Source organism: Opisthocomus hoazin, chromosome 6 (genome assembly GCF_030867145.1).
Source record: "Opisthocomus hoazin isolate bOpiHoa1 chromosome 6, bOpiHoa1.hap1, whole genome shotgun sequence".
NCBI classification, from domain to species: Eukaryota; Metazoa; Chordata; class Aves; order Opisthocomiformes; family Opisthocomidae; genus Opisthocomus; species Opisthocomus hoazin.
The window spans coordinates 4,240,535-4,262,630 of record NC_134419.1 but is presented as its reverse complement, the minus strand read 5'-3'; the positions used below and the strand labels follow the sequence as shown (position 1 = coordinate 4,262,630).

Here is a 22,096-nt window from a genome sequence, read left to right as displayed (position 1 = left end):
AATTTGTGACTGCTTAATTATGTGTTTGGAGGCCAGGCCTGTTGCAGATAGCAAAACAAGTTTAATTATGCCCCACAGTGAAAGGTTTAAAAGTCTTTAAAAGGTTTTACAGCATTCAAAATGCACTTAATATTTTGTTTATTGCTGGACACAAATTACACACTTTCTTCTTTGCATATCTTCTCAACCAGCAAACTTTTGGACAGTCTGGGGGATACCTGGGGAGAAGAAAGGATCCGTCCCCAGTTGCTCCCAGTGCTTTTCATAGCAGCTCCTGTCCGAAAACACACATCCTCTCACAACAACTGTATCTTCCGTAGCTAGTAGGAGTCATTTCTTTCACCTCCTGTCTTCAGGCTGCTGCTGCAGGAGCATTTGCACATCCGTAGCAGTACAGCTGCCAGGGGATTTCAGAGGGACGCAGGAGGCAGTGGCTTTGCTTAGGCCCCTGCACTGATCAGAGAGGGGATCAGAAAGTACCATCTCAGAGGGGATTTTCCTTCCTCCTCTCCATCTAATTTACCTCATGAGTCAGTTGACAACCAGTTACTGTTCCCTTCCCCTTCCCTCCTCATTTGTGTTCCAGGGAGGAAAGAAAGGTGGCAAAGGAGCAGGAGGCTGCAAGCACAGTAATTAAAGAAGGATGTCCCTGCAGAGGACACATCTTATCACCGTGTTTGCCCTCTGCCTTCAGCAGGCTCAGCTGGCACCATGGCACATGCTACACTCATTCATCGGCTGATGCCACGGCAGATGTGCAGACCCCCAGCCCCATTACAAGCCAAATCTCTCCCTGCTCTAACCTCCCACACATGGGTCCCATCTTGAGTAGTCGCTGTCAGAAAATACCACAGGAAAGATACAATGAAGTGGTTGCAGTACTAAATGTTTGGCGGTGAGCCTTTTTCCACCGAGCGTGTCCTATCTGAAAATCCAGTCATCCTGATTTACGTCTTCTGCTTTAGTATCTTTCAATCTTCAAATTCTTTTTTGGATTATTTCTTACTGTTTTTAAGTGAGGAAGCACTTAACCTTTCCACCAAGAACATCTTGTCCAGTGCTGGCATTTCCCCTTGATGCAACCAGCTGAAAACGAGACCAGCCTTTGGAAGTGTAATTATGTCTGTTTCCCTGTGTTGGTGGCTTCTATGCATAAGAATGGATGGTGACGTTTCAGATTTGCGCGGTAGATTCATTACAGGTAGGAGTAGGTAGCAAAAAACATAGCAACTAAAGAACTTACTGTGAGGCATGACCCAGAGGTTGAAACACACTGCTTTATGAAACAGTTTTTTCTGCATGATGTGCTAATTTTACGTGAATAGCGGTTGTCTATTCCTTTGGCAAAAGAAGAAGTGCAGTTGCCAGTTGAGTTTTGTCTTGTAATGGAATTGTTAGCTCTGCTGTGAATTAGTCTCTGATTTTTTCATGATTCATTTTGAATATATCAGAGTTTGGGCTGGAGAAATCAGTCTAAGGGCTGATGTAGTTCAGTGTATTGGAGAGCTGAGCTGCTTCCCTGTGGATCCCTAAAGAAAAGGATAAAAGAGGGAAGTTTGGTGAAGTTAACAGGGAAGGCTAGAAAGGATGCAGGCAAAGATGTGGTTTGTGTTTTTTTTTTTTTTTTTTTTTTTTGCTGCCACTATGGCATCTGCTGACCTATGCCTACTGTAACACCACGATGTAACCATGTATTGTTCGAGAGTAATCACTGGATGGGACGCCATCCAGTTAACTCTCGAATTGCTTGTACTGACTGGATGGTTGGGAAGGGAACTGGGGAGATGAGATTTTTGTTCCTCATGTTACTGTTTCTTTTAAAGAGTTGCAATACATGAGAGGAGAAAGTGATTAAATCAAATTTAGTCCCACAGCTGACATAAATTATAGCTTATATACAGAAAAGTGCAACATTTGAATGTGGTGTTTAAACAATATGCTGACTAAATTATAAAGACCACTGCTATTTGTGATACACAGCACATAACAAGGGTAAAATGTTTAAATAACGGTCTGCAGAAATATGATTTTAAGTTACAAAAAAAATTAACAATCTTATCAGTCCTGAAACTGAAGGAAAAATTCTGTCAATAACCACCAAGAGACAGTTTCTGCACTGCAGTTACAAAAAAAATTCGAGGCTTCCAATCTAGAAATTCAGGGGTTCTGGATATTTTCCCCTTCACCAAGATAGCTTCCAGCTCTGGGCTGCCAAGCCAGAGTAAACACACAGCCTTCAGCCTACCTTCCCAGGTGATCCCATCCGCCCCACAAGGCTCCCAGTCCCCGAGTCCCGAGCCAGTACAAACAGTTTTTGCCTTCCAGTTGCCATTCAACTCTGGATCAGCCAGTCGCTAAGGGGAATTCTTAGAATACGCATCACCGGGCTGCTGTAGCGATATTGCTTGGATGCAGGGGCCTCCCCCAGACCACTGGTGCCGCCTTATCATGTTTCAGACTTCTGCTTCCAAAATGCCAAGAAAATATTTTGAGAAAAGATCCTACTGTCCTTCTTAAAGAGCAAGTATCTCTAAGGCTGCACTTGCTGTAAGCTATAGTTTGCTATAAAATGCTCCATTATTTTTACAGAACTGGGCACAGTGGAAATGAGAAATAATTAGGAGTAGGACAGATGCTCTTCCTTTGAACGCTCCTTTAAATTTTGATGAGAAATTTTTATCTTTAACCTTGGTCTCTAATTCTTCTCTTGGGGAGGGGCTGGAGTTTGAAGGTGGTGTTTTTTTTTTATCCCCATTCTTTGCTGAGAGAGAAAGTACAAATTTGACACAGAAAGGTATTTTATTCTGCAGCTTTTAAAGAGGGCAAGGGCATTGCAAGCAATGGAGATTAAAAAAAAGAAAATTAAACTATAAAGAAGTACTTGACAGTGTCTCTTTTGCACTTAGTGGAATGTGCTGCTCAAGCTAAAAGTGAGGGCAAGAGGTAATCTTTGCTCTGCTATTTGCTTTTAATATGATCATGTTTTTGGCTCCCACTATATCTAATGCTGCTTATATCATTCAAAAACACACCTCATTATCTCACGTTAAATGTTGAGCTGCTGGAAAACCAATTGTACTGGGTAGTATGCCTCTGAGGTTATGATATACAGGAAAGATGTAAGCTCAAAATATGTTTGCAATCAGTGACAACACTGCCTGCTAATGTATTATTACACCATTTGTCTTGTTCTTAGTCGTAAATATCTTATTGCTTAAGCTTTAAGGCAGCTCAGCATTGGAGGCTAAGTTTCATGTAACTGGTTTAGCTATTGTTGCTCTGACATCTATCTCAGATGCAGTAACTTGTGTGTAGTCTGAAAAATCAATAAATAAAACACGTAAGCTTAGTTGGAGATTAGTGGGTGTCCTTTAAGTTTTCTTCATATGGTAAGTATAGGGCTAATTTGAAAATCATGCAGCTAATTCAAACAAGGGTGAGGGAGAAATTAGGTTTCACTCTGAGCCTTGTTTTCAGGGATTGAAAAGCTAGGTCCAGGTTCAATGCATCATTCTTGAAGCACTGAACAAAATCAGTCTTTGTTCTTCAGGGAACCTTATCTGCAGAGGAGCTGCCTTACTTCCTGTGAAATACAGCCCTGCAGATGTGCTTTGCTAGTCGTCCCTCTGCTTTTGCTTCCGTTGGTCAAGCAGTCAAGAATAGACACTTTGTGCTGGAGTGAAAACGATGCTGCCTCGTTTGCCCTCTGCTGAGACAGAGTCCTGCTCACCAAAGGGGCATGACTTCCTGCCAGTTACTCTGCTGTTTGTTTATTTGTAAAGCGTAACGGGATATCACTTGGTGAAACCAAAGTGTCCCTCCTTCAAGCCTCAGAAAAAAAGGCAGCAGGTTCTCAAACAAGTGCAAACAACCTGAACTGATGTTGTAGATGCATAAATGTAGTTAATAAGTGAGGACGGTGGATGTGGTAGACAATAATTAAATAGTTTAGCTCTACAAAGCGTATGATCAGAGTTCAGGAGGTAGCTGGTCCCACTTTTAACGAGTTGGAATATGAGAAAGTGAATTGTAGCAAATTAAGACTGTAAGTGGTTGGGTTATAAACCAGAATAGAAATTGATTTTATAATAGCGTCTTCCATGCTCCAAATATCTTTAAGTTCTTTATGTTTTAAATAGAGTAAATGCATAACAAAATGAATTGTCTGTTATGCACCAAGTAGCACATTTGTTATTAAATCTTAGAATAGGGCAGATTTTACCATTATCTTTTCTGTAGGTATTTATTTAGCACAGAATTTCTTTTATAGCATTAAATTGTCCAGAAACCAAATCCTCATTCATGGCCCCTTTGTGTCAGGTGCAGCATAAACAGAGTTAAAAAAATCCCTACCCCAAATAATCTGTGTTCTTGGAAGGCAGAAAGCACAGAGGTTGATGAACACATCTGGCTTTCTGTATTTGTCTCTCTATATGTTTGTATTGCATTGTCCCAATGAAGCGGGATGCATCAAGCTTTTCTGACTTGTGGATTGCCACAGATGTGGGTTTAACCACTGAGGGTGTAAGTAACATTTCTGATACACATGGGGCAGGATGGAACTGTGGTCCAAAGCCTGGGGTGAGTCATTACCTTCTCAAAGGTTCTCTTTTTATATGAACTCAGAGTTTCTCTTCCACTGAATTGCATCCCTGGATTCAGCAGCAGCGGCTTTTACCAAATATTTCCATTCTGCACCTTCAGGAGCAGGCCCAGAAGCAACGCAAGGAGAAGTCTCACTGATTTGGACGAGGGGTTACAGCAGCTAGACAGGGGATGACCAGAGGAACAAAGTGGGGCAGAACAAGAGAGTAACAGAATGAAGTGGAAGGAAAAGAAACTAGAAATACATTAAGAACACCAAAAGACCAGAGTCATGGAGCAAGGGAGGTTTGAGCAGAAGCTTGGATATGTGGAGAGGTGGGAATACCCATGGGGTTAAGTTTGTGTTGCTACTGAGTGCAGCTAAGATTGATGGACAAGGTGATTTGGACTTGGGGAATCTGATGACTGCTGGTCTGAGAAATAAGCGGTAGGACAAGGGGACGTACGGAGGTAAGAGGATGGGACTTGCATGCCTTCATATTCATCCTCAGGGAGGATGGCAACCTGCTGCTGCTGTCAGTGAGATATTGGCAGAGGTGTGAGTAGAGAATATGAGAGTCCAGACCCACTGAGGTCCTGTGGAGCTGTCAATATAATGCAATCTGACGAGTCACTGGAGGGAGACAGGGTTTCGTTTTCTTAATTATTTTACTTGGTTTAATTTAATATAAAGGCAGTTACAGCAACATACGTTCACAGACTGTGCAAGTGTTTTGCATTGTTTGATATATAATACTTTCCTATTCTCTCTAATTTTACGTTGGTCCAGGCAGCTTTCCCAGTAATGTATTCTTGGCTCGTATTTCTGGTGTGACATTTTTTGTAAGTATTGTCTGGGTTAATCCACTGTGGAATAATCTTTTGGATTATCAGCTGGAACCCTGGTCTTCCAGCACAAACACGAACAAGCTCTAGTTAATGCTGCTTCCCTTTAGGAAGGTGATCAGTATATTCTCAGGTGAAGCAATTACAAGAAGAAACCTGATTCTGTGTTTGTTTATTTTAAAGACAAAATGAGGTGCTGTAGGCAAAATAATATCCATTCCTGACTGAGAGTGTGTATGTGCATAAAGGTGCCGCTCTACTTTTCTGCAAAGACAGAATGAGGGGCAAAATAACTCATTCTACCTCCCTGGGAACATCTTCAGGTACTGTAGGCTTGCAAGCCTGACTCAGTATGAAGTTTATGTGAAGTTCTGAATAAAGACCACGGATGTGTGCGTGCATGTTTGCATGTGAAAGCAAATACATATAACGTGTGCCATGTATCAGCAACATCTTTGTGACGGGGTGGCCTTAGAAGGAACGGTCCTATTGTCATACTTGCAACAAGATTCTCTTTAGTTATAAAAACATAGTTGTTATTTTAGTTGCATCAGAGAAACCTGAGAACTTGCACTAGTTTGGGGTCAGTGCTTAAAGGGGGGGCTTATAAGACAGATGGGGACAGGCTTTTTAGCAGGATCTGTTGTGATAGGACGAGAGATAATGGTTTTAAACTAACAGAGGGTAGATTCACAGTAGATATATGGAATAAATTTTTTACTATGAGGATTGTGAAACCCTGGAACAGATTGCCCAGAGAGGTGGTCGATGCCCCATCCCTGGAAACGTTCAAGGTCAGGTTGGACGGGGCTCTGAGCGACCAGATGTAGTTGAAGGTGTCCCTGCTCACTGCAGAGGGGTTGGACTAAATGGCCTTTAAAAGTGCCTTCCAACCCAAACCATCCTACAGTTCAAGATTAAAAATCTTGGCTGTTTTTTGCCATCCTTTAATAAACAATTCTTTCTCTCCTTCCTGTGATGGCTGTTTTGCTTTAAAGACTCCAGATTTGCCCTGTTACTGAGAAGTCTCTGTAACTTGTAGGTATTATGTTGCTTTATGTTTCACGTTAACATAATGGTGTACCAATTATTTGCATTGAATATTATGATGGTAAAAGATCTGGTCCTGGTAAGTACCCAGAAGCAAGACTGTCTAGCAATGTGTAGACAAATAGTTTGCAAAACTGAGTGAGAAAAAACAGGTTTTAGTCAACAGTCGGGGTAAGGTCTTGTTGGAAGAAAGGAGGGGAAAGGAATCATGATCCCAATTGACTTGCCCATAGCTGACAGTCAGGTTCACATCTTTTTTCTGAGATTTATTTTCTAAGATTATTATTAGAATAATATTTTGTGTAAACATTGACGTGTTAGTATACTTGTAGTTCTTTGTGTCTTGTTCAGGGCTTCTTTAGTATCTGATTATATATAGAAAATGTGAGAATAATTTTTATCCAGTGTAAAAAAAACTGGTGTTGTGACAGGTTTTGCATTGCCTTGAGATGGTTGAGGACACAGCAGAGACCTGGCTTGAGCTGGGAAATAGAGAAGGCGGGAGCATATATCCCATACAAGACAGATCTAATGGGCAGGACTATAAAATCTCCAGCACCATCCCCAGAAATCTGCTCTAGTCCCTGCTTAGCTGAACATCAGGTTCATAGTTGTCATATTGCAAGGACTGCTGAAATGGAAATATTGCTACATAGATCTTGACCTAGAGACTCGACAGAAAGGTGATGAGGAAGGACTTGGATTCTCCATTTTACCTTCCAGTGTAAGCCATATTCTTACCTCTGCATTATCTTCTTACCAGTTTTCTACTCTTGCTCAAACACAACAAGCTATTCTTGATAAGCTTAGCCTGAATGCTAAGTGTAGGGCTTGAAACATGCTCTTACCTACTACATGTAGCTATTTGTCTGCATTACCTCATGCAAACAAGAGAACTTTTTTTCTTCTGTTTCTTATTGATCCCAGTAGGTGACTTATACTGAAGGAAGAAACACCTGATTTATTAGTCATTGGTCCCCCTTCCTGAGGACTCAGCATCTGAAATAAATTGAATGGGGTTGAGGGCACTTAGACCCAGACACAATTGTTTGTCTGTCTTGTTTTTACAATAAGAAAAAAACCTCTGAAGCAAATTCGAATCATCATTAGTGTCATCCTATAAATAAACAAAACGCTACACAGATAAGAAAGTACCACATTTTCAGTTCTGGAAATAGCTTGCAAGCCATTAGGTGCAGGATAAGATATAGAACCACAGATTTGGAAAGGAAAAGTAAAGAAAGATTAGTGCTGAGGAGCAGAACGAAAAAGCAGTCTGCGACCATGATGTCTGGATTTTCCATCCTGAAATTAAACTATTCCCTCTAGAGACATGAAGAGACATCAATATTATTTGGCAAGATGCTGTGTCTTGTTCTATGTGCCTTTGAAAATCAGTCTCAAGGCATCAGAAGCTGACTGCGGCTCATTTACTGGAGTATCTCCCAAGACAGGAGAGCCCAAGTGGCAAATCTGGGTCCTCTCTTTCTCTCCACGAAGCCTCTAGCAGCAGCGAGGTGTCAGGAGGTAGTAAGCACTAGAGCACCATGCATTCAGTGTGTCATACGGACTGATGCTAGCTATTACAAGGAAAGACTTGCTCCTTCTAAATCTCAGAAATAGGGGAGAAATAACACGCTGTTTCTCAGTTTTTCCTCTTTTTTTTTTGCTTCAGAAGGCAGTCAAACCACCTTGCTCTCTCTGGGATGTCTGCAGCCCAGTAGGTAAGAGAGCAAACACCTCCCATAGTGAAGGGGATTTATTCCAGCCATTTGGTTTGAGTCGAATGGTAGATCTTGGAAAACATGCTTTCCATTCATAAAAAGAAAAAAACAAAAGGCACCCTCAGTGTCATCCTCTGGAGTCTTGAAGGCCATGTGTCACACACCCTTACTTTGTAGGTCTTGCTTCTATAGACCCTGTTTTTCATTCCTAGAGATTTATTGTCCCAGTGAAGCAGCAGTCTGGATATGCCTCTGCAGTGGAAATGTAGCCATGTATTTGCTAAGAACAAGCTTGTGGTTTACCAGAATATTTCTGTTTCCTTCTGAGGTTTTCAGCTAATGAAGGGGAATTTATCCAGTACGTTTATTGACATTAAAATAAGAGTTGCAGTCCATAAATAATCCCATTGTTGTTTTAGTTTGCAGTTTAAAACATTTTGTCAGCAACATTGTCATCTACTGTGACTCAGCTTGTGTTTTTGCTCACAGTATCAGAGCAGCTTGCTGGCAATGCAGGCATACATTCCAGCTGTTCCTACCAAGGAGGCTTCAAAGGAAATTTCGAAAGCATTCCTGAGCTTTTCAGCACTGAGCACATCTGATCCTGAGGATGGAGACAAGTTCACAGTCATTGCTCTCTTGACATCTATGAAGATAAAAGCACAGCGCCCGGACTGATTTCTGGGTTCATAGAACCTCCCACCAGTGCAGAGCTGGGAGAGAGCCTGTGAGGAACAGATGATGTGGCAGCATAAGGGTCACCACCTCTCTTTCACCCACAGGCATTCAAAACAGCAAGCCAGCTCTGAAAACGCATCAGTGCTGGCCAGAAGGGGGTCGCGATTAGGCTGAACACAGGGTGCAAGTTATCTGTTAGCAACTCCCAGGAACGTTCCTGCCCCTGGCCCCTCTCCAAAGGAGCCTTCGTAGACAGAAAGTGTTGTCGTCTTGATAGTGGATCCCCGTGTCAGGAAAAGACTGCAGTGCATCGAGGCACGCTCTGTACCGTCCCAGCATGTGTATCTTTAAATCTGCATCCCAGGGTGCTGACCGGTGCTTTCATCTCTGTCATTCAGAGTTATCCTTTGCGAAAGGAAGTCCCTCAGCACAAGGAAGAAGTCAGGTCTTCAGAATAAAGGCAACAAAGAATTAAGCTCGTAGTGGCTGTATTATCTTATTTTAATGAAATAAAAGAAAAAATATAAGTTAGAATTTCTGTACAACCTCCTCTTTGCTAGCAGTATATGACACTAAATTAGATTTGATTTTCAAAAGGTTGAATTAATAGATTTTCATGAATTCTAGACTCACGAAATGTTTTCGACTTGATTAGTTGAAACTTTTTTCCCTTCTTGGTGGGCTGGGTTTTTTGATCAGCTAAGACTCCTCCAGATTTTTAAAATCTGTTTTGAAAAATAAAAGGAACCACACAAGAAGACACTAGTGCTACAGACTTGACCTCCAAAGTTCCTTTGTCTGCATGACCAGTTAACTGAAAAAAGGATGTTTATAGTGACGTGCTTTGAATAAACTATGTTCAGAAATTTCTCCTCCACAACGTGATGTTCAGTGGCATGGATTACACAAGAGTGTAAATATACGTTAGCATCACTAGAGTGTTATCTTGCTGTAAAATGCTCAATAATCCGGAGGCACTTCAATGGATTATACCAGACTTGCTTGTAAAACTTGCTTACATTCAGCTCAGCCCTTCCCAATGCACTTCTCTAGGTATTTACCTACGGTGTTCAGCCTGCTGGCTGCGATTCAGCTGGTATTATCTGTCAAGAGGACAAGTTTGACACTCAAGAGGTGAAGCAAAGAAATAGGCAGGTATTTAAATAGACATATGAGCCAGCAAACAGGAGTGGTTTTAATATTAGTAGCATTTTAATCTTGTTCTCTAAACAAAAGAGGATTTACTTATTCATGGCTCAAGAATTACAAATTAATGTGTGGAACTGGAGTTAGTACTGAGGACACTGGAAATTCATATGATTCAGTGTATTTATTGTTTTAATTGTTCATATTTCCTTTGCTTTGAGGGATTTGGTGTTTGAGATTAATATGATGGTCACTGCCACATCTGTCTTGGATTTCTTATTCCTCAAGAATAGCCCTAAGCAGAAAGCATTACAGAAGTCTCTCATTAGGAGAGAGTAGTTCCAGTTTTTGTGTAGCTGTAGATGATAAAAGGCACAGGTTTAGCACTGCTGCCTGAAAGTCTACCAGCACTGTTGGACTCGGTAGGTCCTGTGCAAGAAAGCCATTTCCAGGGAGACTTTGGGCACTTGTCTATCCCTCCTGATTAATAGTAAAATCTCTTTTTTTTCCACTATGAGCCACTTGCAGCAGACCTTTATTAGCAGAAATCCTTATCAGATTCGGAGATTATATTCCCGTGGCATGTTATGATGTTGCAATCTTTGAATCCCAAAGTAATCCTCAGTTCCGTGGCATTACCTGAAAACTTCAAAGGAGGGAATACGAGGCTTGGCTATGCTTATACAAACAGTCTACCCTAGTCATCTATACAGTAAGCACCAGTACTCAGCCTTCGATGCCTGATCAACATGATGACAGAAGTGTGCAGAGCTTCATGATTTTTACCTGCTAACCTCTCTTGCCTCCCATACCCTGCAGACCTCAAATACAGAAACCGTGTGGAGCGATACCACAGTTGCCACTTGTGGTCTTTTGGTCCTCCTGTACCCTTCTCCCTCTTCCGACTTTACTTACGTGGAAGCAAGCTTGCTTGGAGAGACCCAGAGAACCTGAAATATATTTTACTTATGGCAAAAAAAGACGTCTTAAAGACATGCAATGTATGCAGCTGTAGATGTTTCTGAATACACAGGCAGAAAATTGAGAATGAGGTTACTATTTGTGTTAAGATTAACTATAGCTCAAATAATGTCCTGCAGCAACGACAATCAGAGTCCAGTTGCACCTCTGAAGACACTGAGAAAAGATAAACCCCAAAGAGATGGCTCATCTAGTACTTAGGTTTCAGGTGATTTAACAGCTGTTCATGTGTAGTGTCCATCACTCAGTCACTCACAACAATATTTCAGACCTGTAAAAACAGGTCGAAAGGGACTAAGAAAATTAATGGAACAAGCTATTCTGTATCTTCGCTCACGATAGCATTATTTTTGAAAGAATAAAACACTTGGGGATAGGATGGTGAATTCTTATAGCTACATTCAGCAGTTGTGCCCTTTCTGAGCAAAGGCTTAAATATTGACTCGCCTCTGGTATATCAGGAATCTGTTTCACAACGATAATTTAGTTCCTTAATTATCTGCAATTGATTTGCATAAGAGTCATATTGAAATTATTATATGACATAAAAACTGTCAAACACTGTTAATTTAAACAAGTTTTTAAATCAGCCAGTCTTAAACCAACTGTACATTATATATAATTCGATAGCAAAACAAAAATATTGTGCTCCTGAATAAAATTTTTTCCTATTGGCAGGCACATGGAACAAGTTCATCTTATATACGCCAATTTACAAATATGTCCAATAATAGTAGAGGGAGCAACTGTTCCACAGCTCTGCCAGTGTTTGTCAGACAGACTGACAGTAGCCACATCATTAATCTCATGGTATATTAGAAATAAAGTCACCGGAATGGAATGGTGTCAAAGGATAAATGTTTCCCCTTTTGAAAATAAACTTCTCAATTTCACCTCATTGTGTTGTCTTCCCCACCCCCTCGCTCCCCCCCTTTTCCACCCGCCCTGCTGTAAATCCTTTGGTTTCACCTGGCATTTAGGTAACAGTAGGAGACCAATATCCTATGTCAGAGCTCGTTCTACAGTTATCAGTTTAGCATACCTTCAAATCCCCACAAGCGCTGTGCCAAGACCAATCCTTTCTCGGAGAGGTTAAACATATGCATTACATATTGAAACAATGTAAGTAGCATGTAATTAGTGCTGTTTATGCATTCTCACTTTAAGTTATACTTTAAAACCTATGATGTTTTTCAAGGCACTTAATGTTAGAGAGACTTAAATGAGCATTCATCTTGTCACTTCTAACTTTACTCATAAATAGCACTTTAAACATATTTGAATGGTTTATTCAGTTAGATCCCGCAAACCAACATACGCATTCTTCTCTTAGAGGATACAGTTCTTAATAAAACGTCCTTTAAAATTATAAAACCTGTGAACGCTGTAATTAAATTTACAAACAGTGTCATCGACGACTTTAACAAAAGATGTTTAAGGGGGGGGGGTATTGGGGGACCTTTGTTCTGTCCTCTTCCCTCCCCCCCACACACCCTTTTTCCCCTTTTTTAAAGTCTTGTTCCGTAAGGATTATAGCTCCCCCGCTGTTTGAAAAAGATAATTTCACTTGTAACACTAATAACTTGAGCAGGGAGAAGGCTGGCTGGGTGAATGGAATGCACTTCACTGCACATCTTGGCTTCGCTAGAAATCGGAAACAGATGGTCCTTGCGGCTGGCTTCCCACTCGGGCCCGCTCAGTGCCAGCCTGTGGTCGTTGGCTGGTTGCTGCTGGCACTGTGTGACTTGAACATAGTAGGACAGTGGCAAAAGAAATCAAGTCTTTTTCATTGAGCAGCAAAATGTAATGAAATTTGACAGATCTGACATTCTATACCCAACATCTAGTTAGAATATATTAACCTTTTCGTTTTCTTGAGCTACTATCCTACTAGTTATGAGTCCCCTTATTAGAGTTTTGCAGTGGCTCCGGAGATGGCAGGAAAGCAGTATCTTATGCATGCTCTCTAATGTTAGAGCTAAAATAAATACTTCAAATAGTAAAGGAAATGCAGAGCTTCTGTCTCCTCCCAGATTCTTACACAAAAAAGTTAGTAATAGAAATAATGGTTAGACAATTCTGCTACTATTTCATTCTAGGATGAAAAAAGAAAATAATAGTATGGTGATATTCCACCTGCGTTTACTCAGTAAGACTATTTTCTGGGTACGTCTTGTATCCCCACTTCAGTGGGGTAAGGCTACCTTTGACCCAGCTCCATCAAAACTCAATTTAAGGTTTTCATGAATACTTTTATTTTCAATTCTATGACTTTGCGTTTACTTAGATGTTTTAGATTGGTCCAGGGCAGGAGAACTCTTTTCCTTCTGAAGGCTTCTCCCAGTTATGACCTTGACATTAGCTCTTTTCCAGATCAGTCCCTGTTGAGTCTGTCCCAAGAGGTCGTGTTGGCTGTCACACAGGCCTTGAGCCAGCAAAGTGCGTGCTCCTAGGGGACAGGTACCTTGTCCAGATGAAAAAGGTGTTGAAATATTGTGCTGAGTTATGATCCCAGATCAGAAATAATTGGTTATATTTAGACTTAAAAATAAATCTGGTTTATGTTCCTTTACATTTTGGGTTGACAGAGAAGAATTCTTACTTATTTTTAAAAAATTTTTGTATGTGTCACTCCTTCCCCTTCACTCCTTCCCCTTCACTCCTTTCATCTGTTCCTCCTGTTTCTTTCAGACATGAAGTCACAGCACTGTCTGTGATGTCAGTGTGTTTCCATATTGACAGACCGTTCTGTCAGAAACAAGATCTTGATGCTTGTTTCAGATGAGGCAAAAGGGGAATACAGATGGCAAGAAGAAAATCAGAGGAGTGAGAGGGGAGCAGAGAGAAATACACACAGCAGAGCTACAGGGGGAAATGCAGAGTCCAAAGCCCCATCCCTGGAAACATTCAAGACCAGGTTGGACAGGGCTCTGAGCAACCTGATCTAGTTAGCAGTGTCCCTGCTCGCTGCGGGGGGGTTGGACTAGATGACCTCTAGGGGTCCCTTCTGACCCAAAACTTTCTATGATTCTATGAACTTTCCTGTGGAGTGGAAAGGACTTGTTTCCCTGGGTTCAGCAAGATCGTCCCAAATGTGTGTGTCATCTTGAGTATCCAGTAGAAGCTTTACTGTCGCACTCGTTTTGGCTTGGGAGTCCTTGAAGGTGCAGGAGCAGTGTCACATGCTGCTTCTCTCCTTGTTTACACCTTCAGCAACAGCAGATCCTCTTGATTGAAGCCAGGATTATAGGATTTCCAAAAGCTAGAACACACACTCGTTGTCAGCAACTTTGCATAAGTTCAGAGGCTCTCCAAAAACCATCCGCCTGCTCTCATGTGGCACTTGAACTAATTGTCACTCTTCGAGATAAGGAAATCCTCTTCATAACTCATCTAAGTTCAGGCTTCCTAAGGAAAATGCCTTCCAAATTAGGAACAGATCTAAAATCATACTGTTGGAATCAGCTGAAAAGGTTCTGAGCAATTGCAGCTGAAGAGATAGGGGGAGGGAGGCAAAGGGAATAAAGTAAGGGTTAATGAGCAGTATATACCAAGCAATTAATAGATAATCTAGTAAAGAGTACCAGGATCGTAAAGATGTGTCTAACACTGGGAGCTACTCACAGTTCTACTGCATTTCTTTTACCGAGGTGAATAGTAGAAGCCAACATTTGGGGAAACCACCCGCTATGCCAACATTTCTAATATTCTCGTGCATTCAGTTTCCAGTAGACTGTAAAATGCCAGCTTGATACAGTCATCTGAATTAATATACTCTATTAGCCTTTTTTAGCATTCATTCCTGCTTTCATGCACTTGATGGCAACAATGACCTCACCTGAACGTGCTGCCAAGGGGAGATGGAGAGGGGCACGCTCGCGCTGTTTGTGTTGCGGCAGGTAGATCCGCTTAAAAGTTAAGCAAATTATTTTGGGGTAGCTGGCCACTTGTCCAGCAGGAAGTCAGAAAGCAACTGGCAAGGACTTCAATTCATTGCTTGAGGCCTAAAGCTGTCGGAAAATAAATCTCTTCTCCTGTAGCCCACACACACATACACCTAACTTACTTCCAACTTGAAATATCGCTCATATATTGCAAGCATTTTCATTTTGCAGCTGCGTCTGCACAAATGTCTATGCCGCACGAAGGCTTTTTCTTTCTTCGGAACAGTCTGATTTAGAAGCAAACATCTTTGTGGCTTATTAGTCTTTGGAAGGCATCGTTTTGTCCCAGTACTATTCACAGGGAGTGTTGTGCAGAATGCTGATTGACAAGAGTTAAATTCAAAACATGTAGCCATTTTCTGGTGTGTGGTTTTTTTCCTGATTGAAGGAAAACTACTTAGATGTTTGTTTCCAAAACGGCATCTGTCAGCAATCAAAGGGGAAAAATTGCATAAAACAAATGCAATTGTTTGGAGTAGCATTTCCTGGATCATGTTAAATGCTTGATTTGCTCCCCATTATGCTCACCAAATAATTTTATTTTCCACAATAATTGCAATATTTAACATGTTGTATTTAATCTTGTTTTAATGCTATTAACAACAGCCGCTTATGAAAGGAATAATTGCTCTACGGGTAAGAACCCACCATCCCAAGCATCAGAAAGAACAATGGCAAAGTTAACTGCACCTAATTGTTCTGAATTTAAAATGCTGTTAACCAACAGCACTCCTCATTTCTTTGCACATAACTACTCTGCTGTCAGGCAGGAAATGGTTTCATGCTTCTGCCATTCATAAGCTGAAAAGTCTATGTTCTTCTAAAAAAGTATTTATTCGGTATGTTTATAATTAATACTGGGACGTAAAGTCATTTATTGGCATAGGAAGACCCAAGTACTCTCGAAGCAGTGGCTAATACAACAATTGAAAGAGTTTGTCAGTAGATCTATAACTACATCAGGTGATGGAAAACTGTATAGACCAAACAGAGGTTTATCAAAACTTGGCTGGAATGACATGCAGCACAACTGGATATGAAATACTAAATAAATAATAAGCAGGGTGGGTAAGTTGTTTGGTTTGAGAGGTAGGAGCAAAGAGAGCAGCATAAAATCGAATCTGACATCGATTCAAAGGCTGGTTGGTACTTAAGCATTATACTTGATATTTTGCGTGATTATTTGGAGGGAGGTATTTTTCAACAAGCAGCAAGCCTCGGAAAGGACAGGTAGCGTTAAAGAACTTGCAGTAACAGAAGACGATAGATGCTTTGGCCAGCCAGTGCAAGGACAGTTCCTGGCACAGTGTCCTTTTTTTTTTTTTTTTTCCTGGACTTAGACTAAAACTTAACACTTCCCATACTAGTCAGACCCTGTCCTGTGAATGGCAATGGGATTGTACCTGCTATCTGGAGAAAAAAAAGCAAACTACTATACTCAGTAGTTACATAGATCATGCACTAACATATTTTTTGTGCAGTTGAAACAGATTGTTAAGGCTGGGGTGAAACCAAAGTCCAACCCCTGCATGTTACGTTGGCAGTTTGTGTTTACCCGAAGTCATTTGCTTATCATCTCGCACATCACAGAAATCTGAAGGTATTATTGCAGCTCAATGAAAGTTAGTTTTGTCCTGTACTGAATGACAGTTTTGTAATCTGTGCAGCCCAGAAGCGTAATTTTGCTGTAGCCAAATGGTTAAATAATAGTTAGCACACAAACTATCAAATGAGGAATTGTGCACCCACGATCTCCCCTTTTTGATACAAACAGAAATAGATATTGTTTAAAATAGAGTGGATATTTTTAATACATTTTCCTCGTGTCCAAATCGTGAAAAGATTTGCAGAGCGTAGCTGTTTCTGAGTAGGCAAGTTGTATCAGCCATAGCTCTAGAGACTTCAGAAATACTCCTGGCAAGAGTCCGCTTGCCAGTTCAGAAGTTCATTTTTTTCAAGCACTTGAGGAAAGGCACTACTGTATAGATTGAAGTGCCCTGTTATTAAGTGGTGGTTGTCATAGCCAAGCAACCGTCGCTCCGTGTGATACAACGGGGTGATTTAAATGGAAAGCATTCACTGCCTGTTTAATAGTCAGCTGTCATAAAAGTAATACTTTTGTTGGCTTTACAGTGCACCAGAAGAAGTGGGAGAGATGGGAAAATGCGTGATTATCTTTTACTTTGTTTTCCAGGAAAGGATTTTAATATTGGACAATCCCAAGATTTCATAACTTTTCAAAACTGTTTGTTTTGGAGTTGTCTTTTTCCAAGTTTTCTGCCAGTTCCTCATGTAAATTTTGAACGTTGCAGAGAAGTTTTGAGGAGGCAGACGCAGACCTCTGTGAGGCTTTGGAGGTTATCACCTGACGGTATTAGGAAGGGTAACATTAAAAACCAGTTTTAAAAAATAGAGTAGCAAATCTATATTAAGAAAAAAAAGATAAGGAGGGAATTGTTCAGTTCTTAGGGAGCGCTTTAGCCATTTGAACCTTTGTATGAAAAGTCATTCATTCAAACAATCAGATCTGGTATCTAAAATCAAGACGGAGCAAAGAGCCAAAACTTTAATGTCAAAAAAAAAAAAAAAAAATGAAAGAGCATTTGATTCCTTCAGAAGCTTCTGTCACTGAATTGAGAAATAAACTTGACCAGTTCATACTTCTGTTTTGCCTTTCACTGTTTAAAAGATTATATGCACAATTATAAAAGAAAGAAAAAAGAAAGACGCAATCTTTTTTTGCTCAGTCTTTCTTTTTTCCCCCCCGGTCACGTACATGAGAAAAGTAGCTGCGATAAACAGATACTGAATCAGACTGAAAGTCTTAAAAAAAAAAAAAAGGCAAAAAAAAAAACCCACCCAAAACATTGCATGATAGTCTCTAAGCAGTTCCATCTGTCAAGCAGAAATTTTAGGCTAATAGCCTGTGGCGATCTCCCTCCGCAGTCCACTACCTGCCTTTGTCCTATTAAATCTCTTTATTCTTCTTAGAAAAGGAAAAAGAGGAAAGGAAAGAAAAACCTTGCAGACCAAAATCATCTGAGTGATGAAGCCCTAATTTTGACCGCCTCTCTTTGATGTTGAGCAGTGGGTTCTTATTTAAAAAAAAAAAAAAGAGTGAGTGAGAGAGAGGGAGAGGGGGAGAGAGAGGGAGAGAGAGAGAGAGGAGAAGACAGTGCTAGGAGCAGATGACTTTTCATCTCCACTTCACCTTGCCACTGGGTCTGTGAGAGATTGGTTCATTGTCAAGGAGATTTTTTTTTTTTTTTTTACCCATGATTCCATATGGTATGGACCGGGCTACATGTTGCCCAACATGCCAGTGCAAATGTTTTCTCAATTAGGTGTCTTATCTCCCGTGAGTTAGCATCAGATGAAGCTTGCTGACAGCATAATGGCAGGGAAAACCTCCGACGGCTCCATCAAATGGCAGCTCTGCTACGACATCTCGGCCAGAACTTGGTGGATGGTGAGTTGGCAGCAGGGCTGCTTTTTTTTTTCTCCCTTTTCTACTTTCCCTCCCTCTCTGACAAAATGTCCCAGACCTCACATTTATCAAATTAACATTTGATTTTTTTCACACTCTTCAGTAGACCAGCCTCACACTTGTCCCACTTGTGTGCTTTCCCCTGTGTAACAGGAGACCGTTAATGTGCACTATAGTTTCCAGAGGGAAGGTTTTTCAATTCTCCTTAAGGGGGGGAAGAAAAAAAGTATGCAAAGAAGTAGTTTGAAAAAGCCTTGTGTAGAGAAACTTGTCTCAGTCGGCTGCCTAACGCTCAGTTTGTTTTGTTTTATCGGCTGCTTTCAAGCCTTCTTGTGCGTGTGCATTTTTTACCGTGCAATATTTTGTAAAGAGGGGAGGTGGCAAGTTCGGTCCATTACAAAGCAAGTCGATTACTGTAAAAGCCTGGAACGGTGCGATAGTGTCGTGGTGTAAAATCATCACGTGTGAGAGGAGCGTGTTTTGCGAGGTGCTGCCTTTCATCGGAGACCCCAATCTAACTTTTCCCTCCGCTTGTTTACGTTAGAACAGGTTACCGGGCTGTGCTGACCTGGAGCCATGTGTTACAGATCCCACATAGTCTGGCTCTAGCTGCTTTTGGACGCAATTAAAGTTTCAATAAAGTCCCAACGTGCTCCGTAGAACGAGTTAACTAGCATGTCATGGTCAGCCGGGCCAGACAACCTTTGACATCTTGAATCTATAAGAGGTATAGTGAGTTAGGAGGATGCACAATAGCCCATTGTGGCAGAAGATGCAAGTCCTGTTGTGAGGAAGAGAGTCCTCAAATCATTACTGCCCTCGTTAGCGTGTTGTCCGTTAGGGATTAATTCGTTAGCAGCGCATTTTTCGTTTTCTGTAATTATTATTCTTGTGGCAAGCGTGAATTCTTCCAGTGAGAGGAAAAGTTTGCTGCCAGGACAATGAATGTATTATCCGCTCCTAACTGGACCGTGAACCCTAGCTCGTTTCACATAGATATCAGTTAAAAAAGGACTGGCGAGTGGAATTACAAAACAAGGCATGATCACTTTCATTGTATGATACGCTGAAACAAGTCGGGGGCTTTCCCTCCCCCTCGCCGCCCCGGACCAATTTTGGTATCGTTTGGAAAGTTTAAGACCTCTGAGGACTTGAAAGACTTTTAAAAGTGAGATCCGGAAGGTTTTTATTCTGCAGCTTGGTGGTGGCCATTGTATATATCATGTGGCTTGTATTTAAAGGTGTTTGGGCTCGGGTTTTTCCATGTTGTTTTGTCTAAAGTCTTAATTTTTTACCATCTATTAGAGGTTTGCCAGTGGTTGCCAGTGAAATGTAACATGCAGCGTTTGGTTAATGGCAAGGGGGAAGGCTAACCACTTTCCTTATAGTACCGATTTTCCAATTAGACTTTCTGCCAGGGGAAGTTGGAGGGGGGAAGGGGTATTTGCATGCACATAAACTGTTGACTATTCATGTGACTTTTTTTTTTTAGCTTGTTAAACCCTTGTAAATAAGTCTACTGATTCTTAGTTATCATTTTCAAAGCAAAGTTTTCAAGTGCCTGTTTTAACCACACGATTTATATCCTGCTGTGATTTTGTCTTATTCTAAGCCATTTGTATATTTTATTACCACTTCTCTTTTATTGTCTATCGGCTGCTTTTATGATGAGGTACGTCCATGCTTATTATTTAATAAGTATCCTTAAATGTTATTAGGCAGTTATTATCACCCTATAGAAAGTGTCCGAGGAAGTTTCATTTCGGTCACATTTATTTCACAGATGTTTTAGTACTGTGAATATAATACGCAAAAATGCTGGAAACATTTAGTAATGCACTTGCCTAAAAATAAACAGTTTTATAACCACACATGCTGTTGTTTAGATTAAACATTGCAGAAAGTTCTCCTTAAACTTGAACGTCACACCATTTATTTTCTGAGAGAACAAAAAAAATCAGTAAAACAGCCCTTTTTTGTAGAAGTTGTGCTAGATGAAAAAGACGTTATTTTTAACTGAAATGAATAATTCAAGATCTTTACAATAGATGTGTTAATTGCAAACAATTTTCATACAAAGTTTCAATTATTGATGGAGTAATAAGCAGTTTTTCATACAGTCTGTGAATCTAAAACGTACAAAAAAAGTAGATGCCTGTTATTTTTTTTACCCCCAAAACCTCATTGCATTTGCCACATTCTTTTAATCAAAAGTAAGCTAGAGAGCAGATTTTAATGTTTTAAAGACAAATAAAGCTTTTAAAATTACCTCATGCATCGTCTGGCTGCACACAATCTCAGCTGCGCAGTGCTAAACTTCGGGTTGGTACTGCCAGCATACAAAGAGAGGAGTGAATACCCCTTGCACCCATATGGACTCAGCTGCCAGCACTGGGATATGCAATTTTGCTTTTTAATGAATCGTAAACAATTTGTGTGTCAAACGAGGGAGTTTGTTTTCTTTCTGGAGCAGGTTCTAAACCCGTTTTAAGCTATAGCTGTATACTGTACTGGAGCATTATGCCCAAATTTAAAGGTTCTGCGTCATTTTGATGAAAAGACCTGTTATAATGAAAGAAACGGCTTTGTAAAAGGCTGGGTGTAGTAATCTCTCTCTCTTTCTTTCTTTCTCTCTCTCTCTGTCTCTGTCTCTCAACCTCACACTCTCCCTCTTTCACTCCAGTCTATAGCATGTTTATAGCTAGCTAGCTGGAGATAATGGAGATTGGTTGATTGCATGATTAGTAAAATGAATGGATTTTAGCATTGGGCAAAGCAGCTTGCATTTTTGAGAGGTGGCTTTAAAATGCAGAGTTCTAATTTTGACCTTATTTTCTTTCATAGATAATCTTTATTAATGCTCCTTTAATTCGTTTTTCCTCATCACAGCTAGTTTTTCTCTCCAGCCATCTGATGGAATGGCTAATATATTTTATCATACTTGCTAAAATAGCAAGAGGCCAAAGTAAAAGAAAAATGTTATTTTTCTTTCTTGTAGACAGTTATAAATGTTTCAAACTATTTAAGTAGAACCCACAGGATTTATACAGTTTAGCAATAATTGTATTTGTCACCACAGTTTTAAGGCAATGTTTTGACACTAGGATATTTTTTCTATGCTATAATCAAGCACATGCAGAAACAGTTATTAATTTGGTTATATTGTAAGGTGACATTTTAGCAGAAAATTTCCCCCAAAATGCTGTAAATTTGTGTTAAGAAGGAATTATATATATATATTTTTTTTAATATATATGTAATAGCAAATACTTTAACCGGTATAGCAGCCTGAAGATAGGAGATTAACTATTTTGTTGGAAAAATGATCATCGTTTTGTAATCAGTGGCACTTTTTCTTTAAATCTGATGCTGTCATAGAGACACTAAAGGGTTAGTCATAGAAAAGTTTCAGTACTCTGTCTTGCATTTGTAACAAATATGTGCAGCTGTGCTACTTTTATAAACATTTACTTCAAGCTGATTATTTTTTTAAATTATTTGCTCTAGCGAGCCAATATGATGTGAATATTATATATCTTTAATAAGGGATTGTCTGCAAAATTCCTTTGCACCGGGTTATTGAAATACATGTACAGCAGAAGTATACGCTGGAGGAAAATTCTCAATGACAATACAAAACTAAAGACCCTGGGCCA

The 22,096-nt window shown here is 40.3% G+C and overlaps 1 protein-coding gene and 1 long non-coding RNA gene across 10 annotated transcripts in view; one reads left to right on the top strand and one right to left on the bottom strand.

Moving 5' to 3' along the window:
• The window catches only part of LOC142361764 (uncharacterized), a 76,356-nt gene extending 55,549 nt beyond the window's left edge, over positions 1-20,807 (bottom strand). For both annotated transcript variants that reach the window (XR_012764370.1, XR_012764369.1), the window contains exon 1: positions 20,710-20,807. This is a non-coding gene — a long non-coding RNA (uncharacterized LOC142361764). The remainder of the gene's footprint in view (positions 1-20,709) is intronic.
• NFIA (nuclear factor I A) overlaps positions 18,252-22,096 on the top strand; it is a 361,042-nt gene continuing 357,197 nt past the window's right edge. For 3 of the 8 annotated variants that reach the window (XM_075424358.1, XM_075424366.1, XM_075424355.1), the window contains exon 1: positions 18,255-18,422. In XM_075424358.1, coding sequence (XP_075280473.1) covers positions 18,327-18,422 — 96 coding nt within the window. In that variant the 5' untranslated portion in view covers positions 18,255-18,326. Of the gene's footprint in view, positions 18,423-22,096 lie in introns of all 8 variants that reach the window. The other 5 variants (XM_075424365.1, XM_075424359.1, XM_075424357.1 and 2 more) reach the window with 4 other exon arrangements.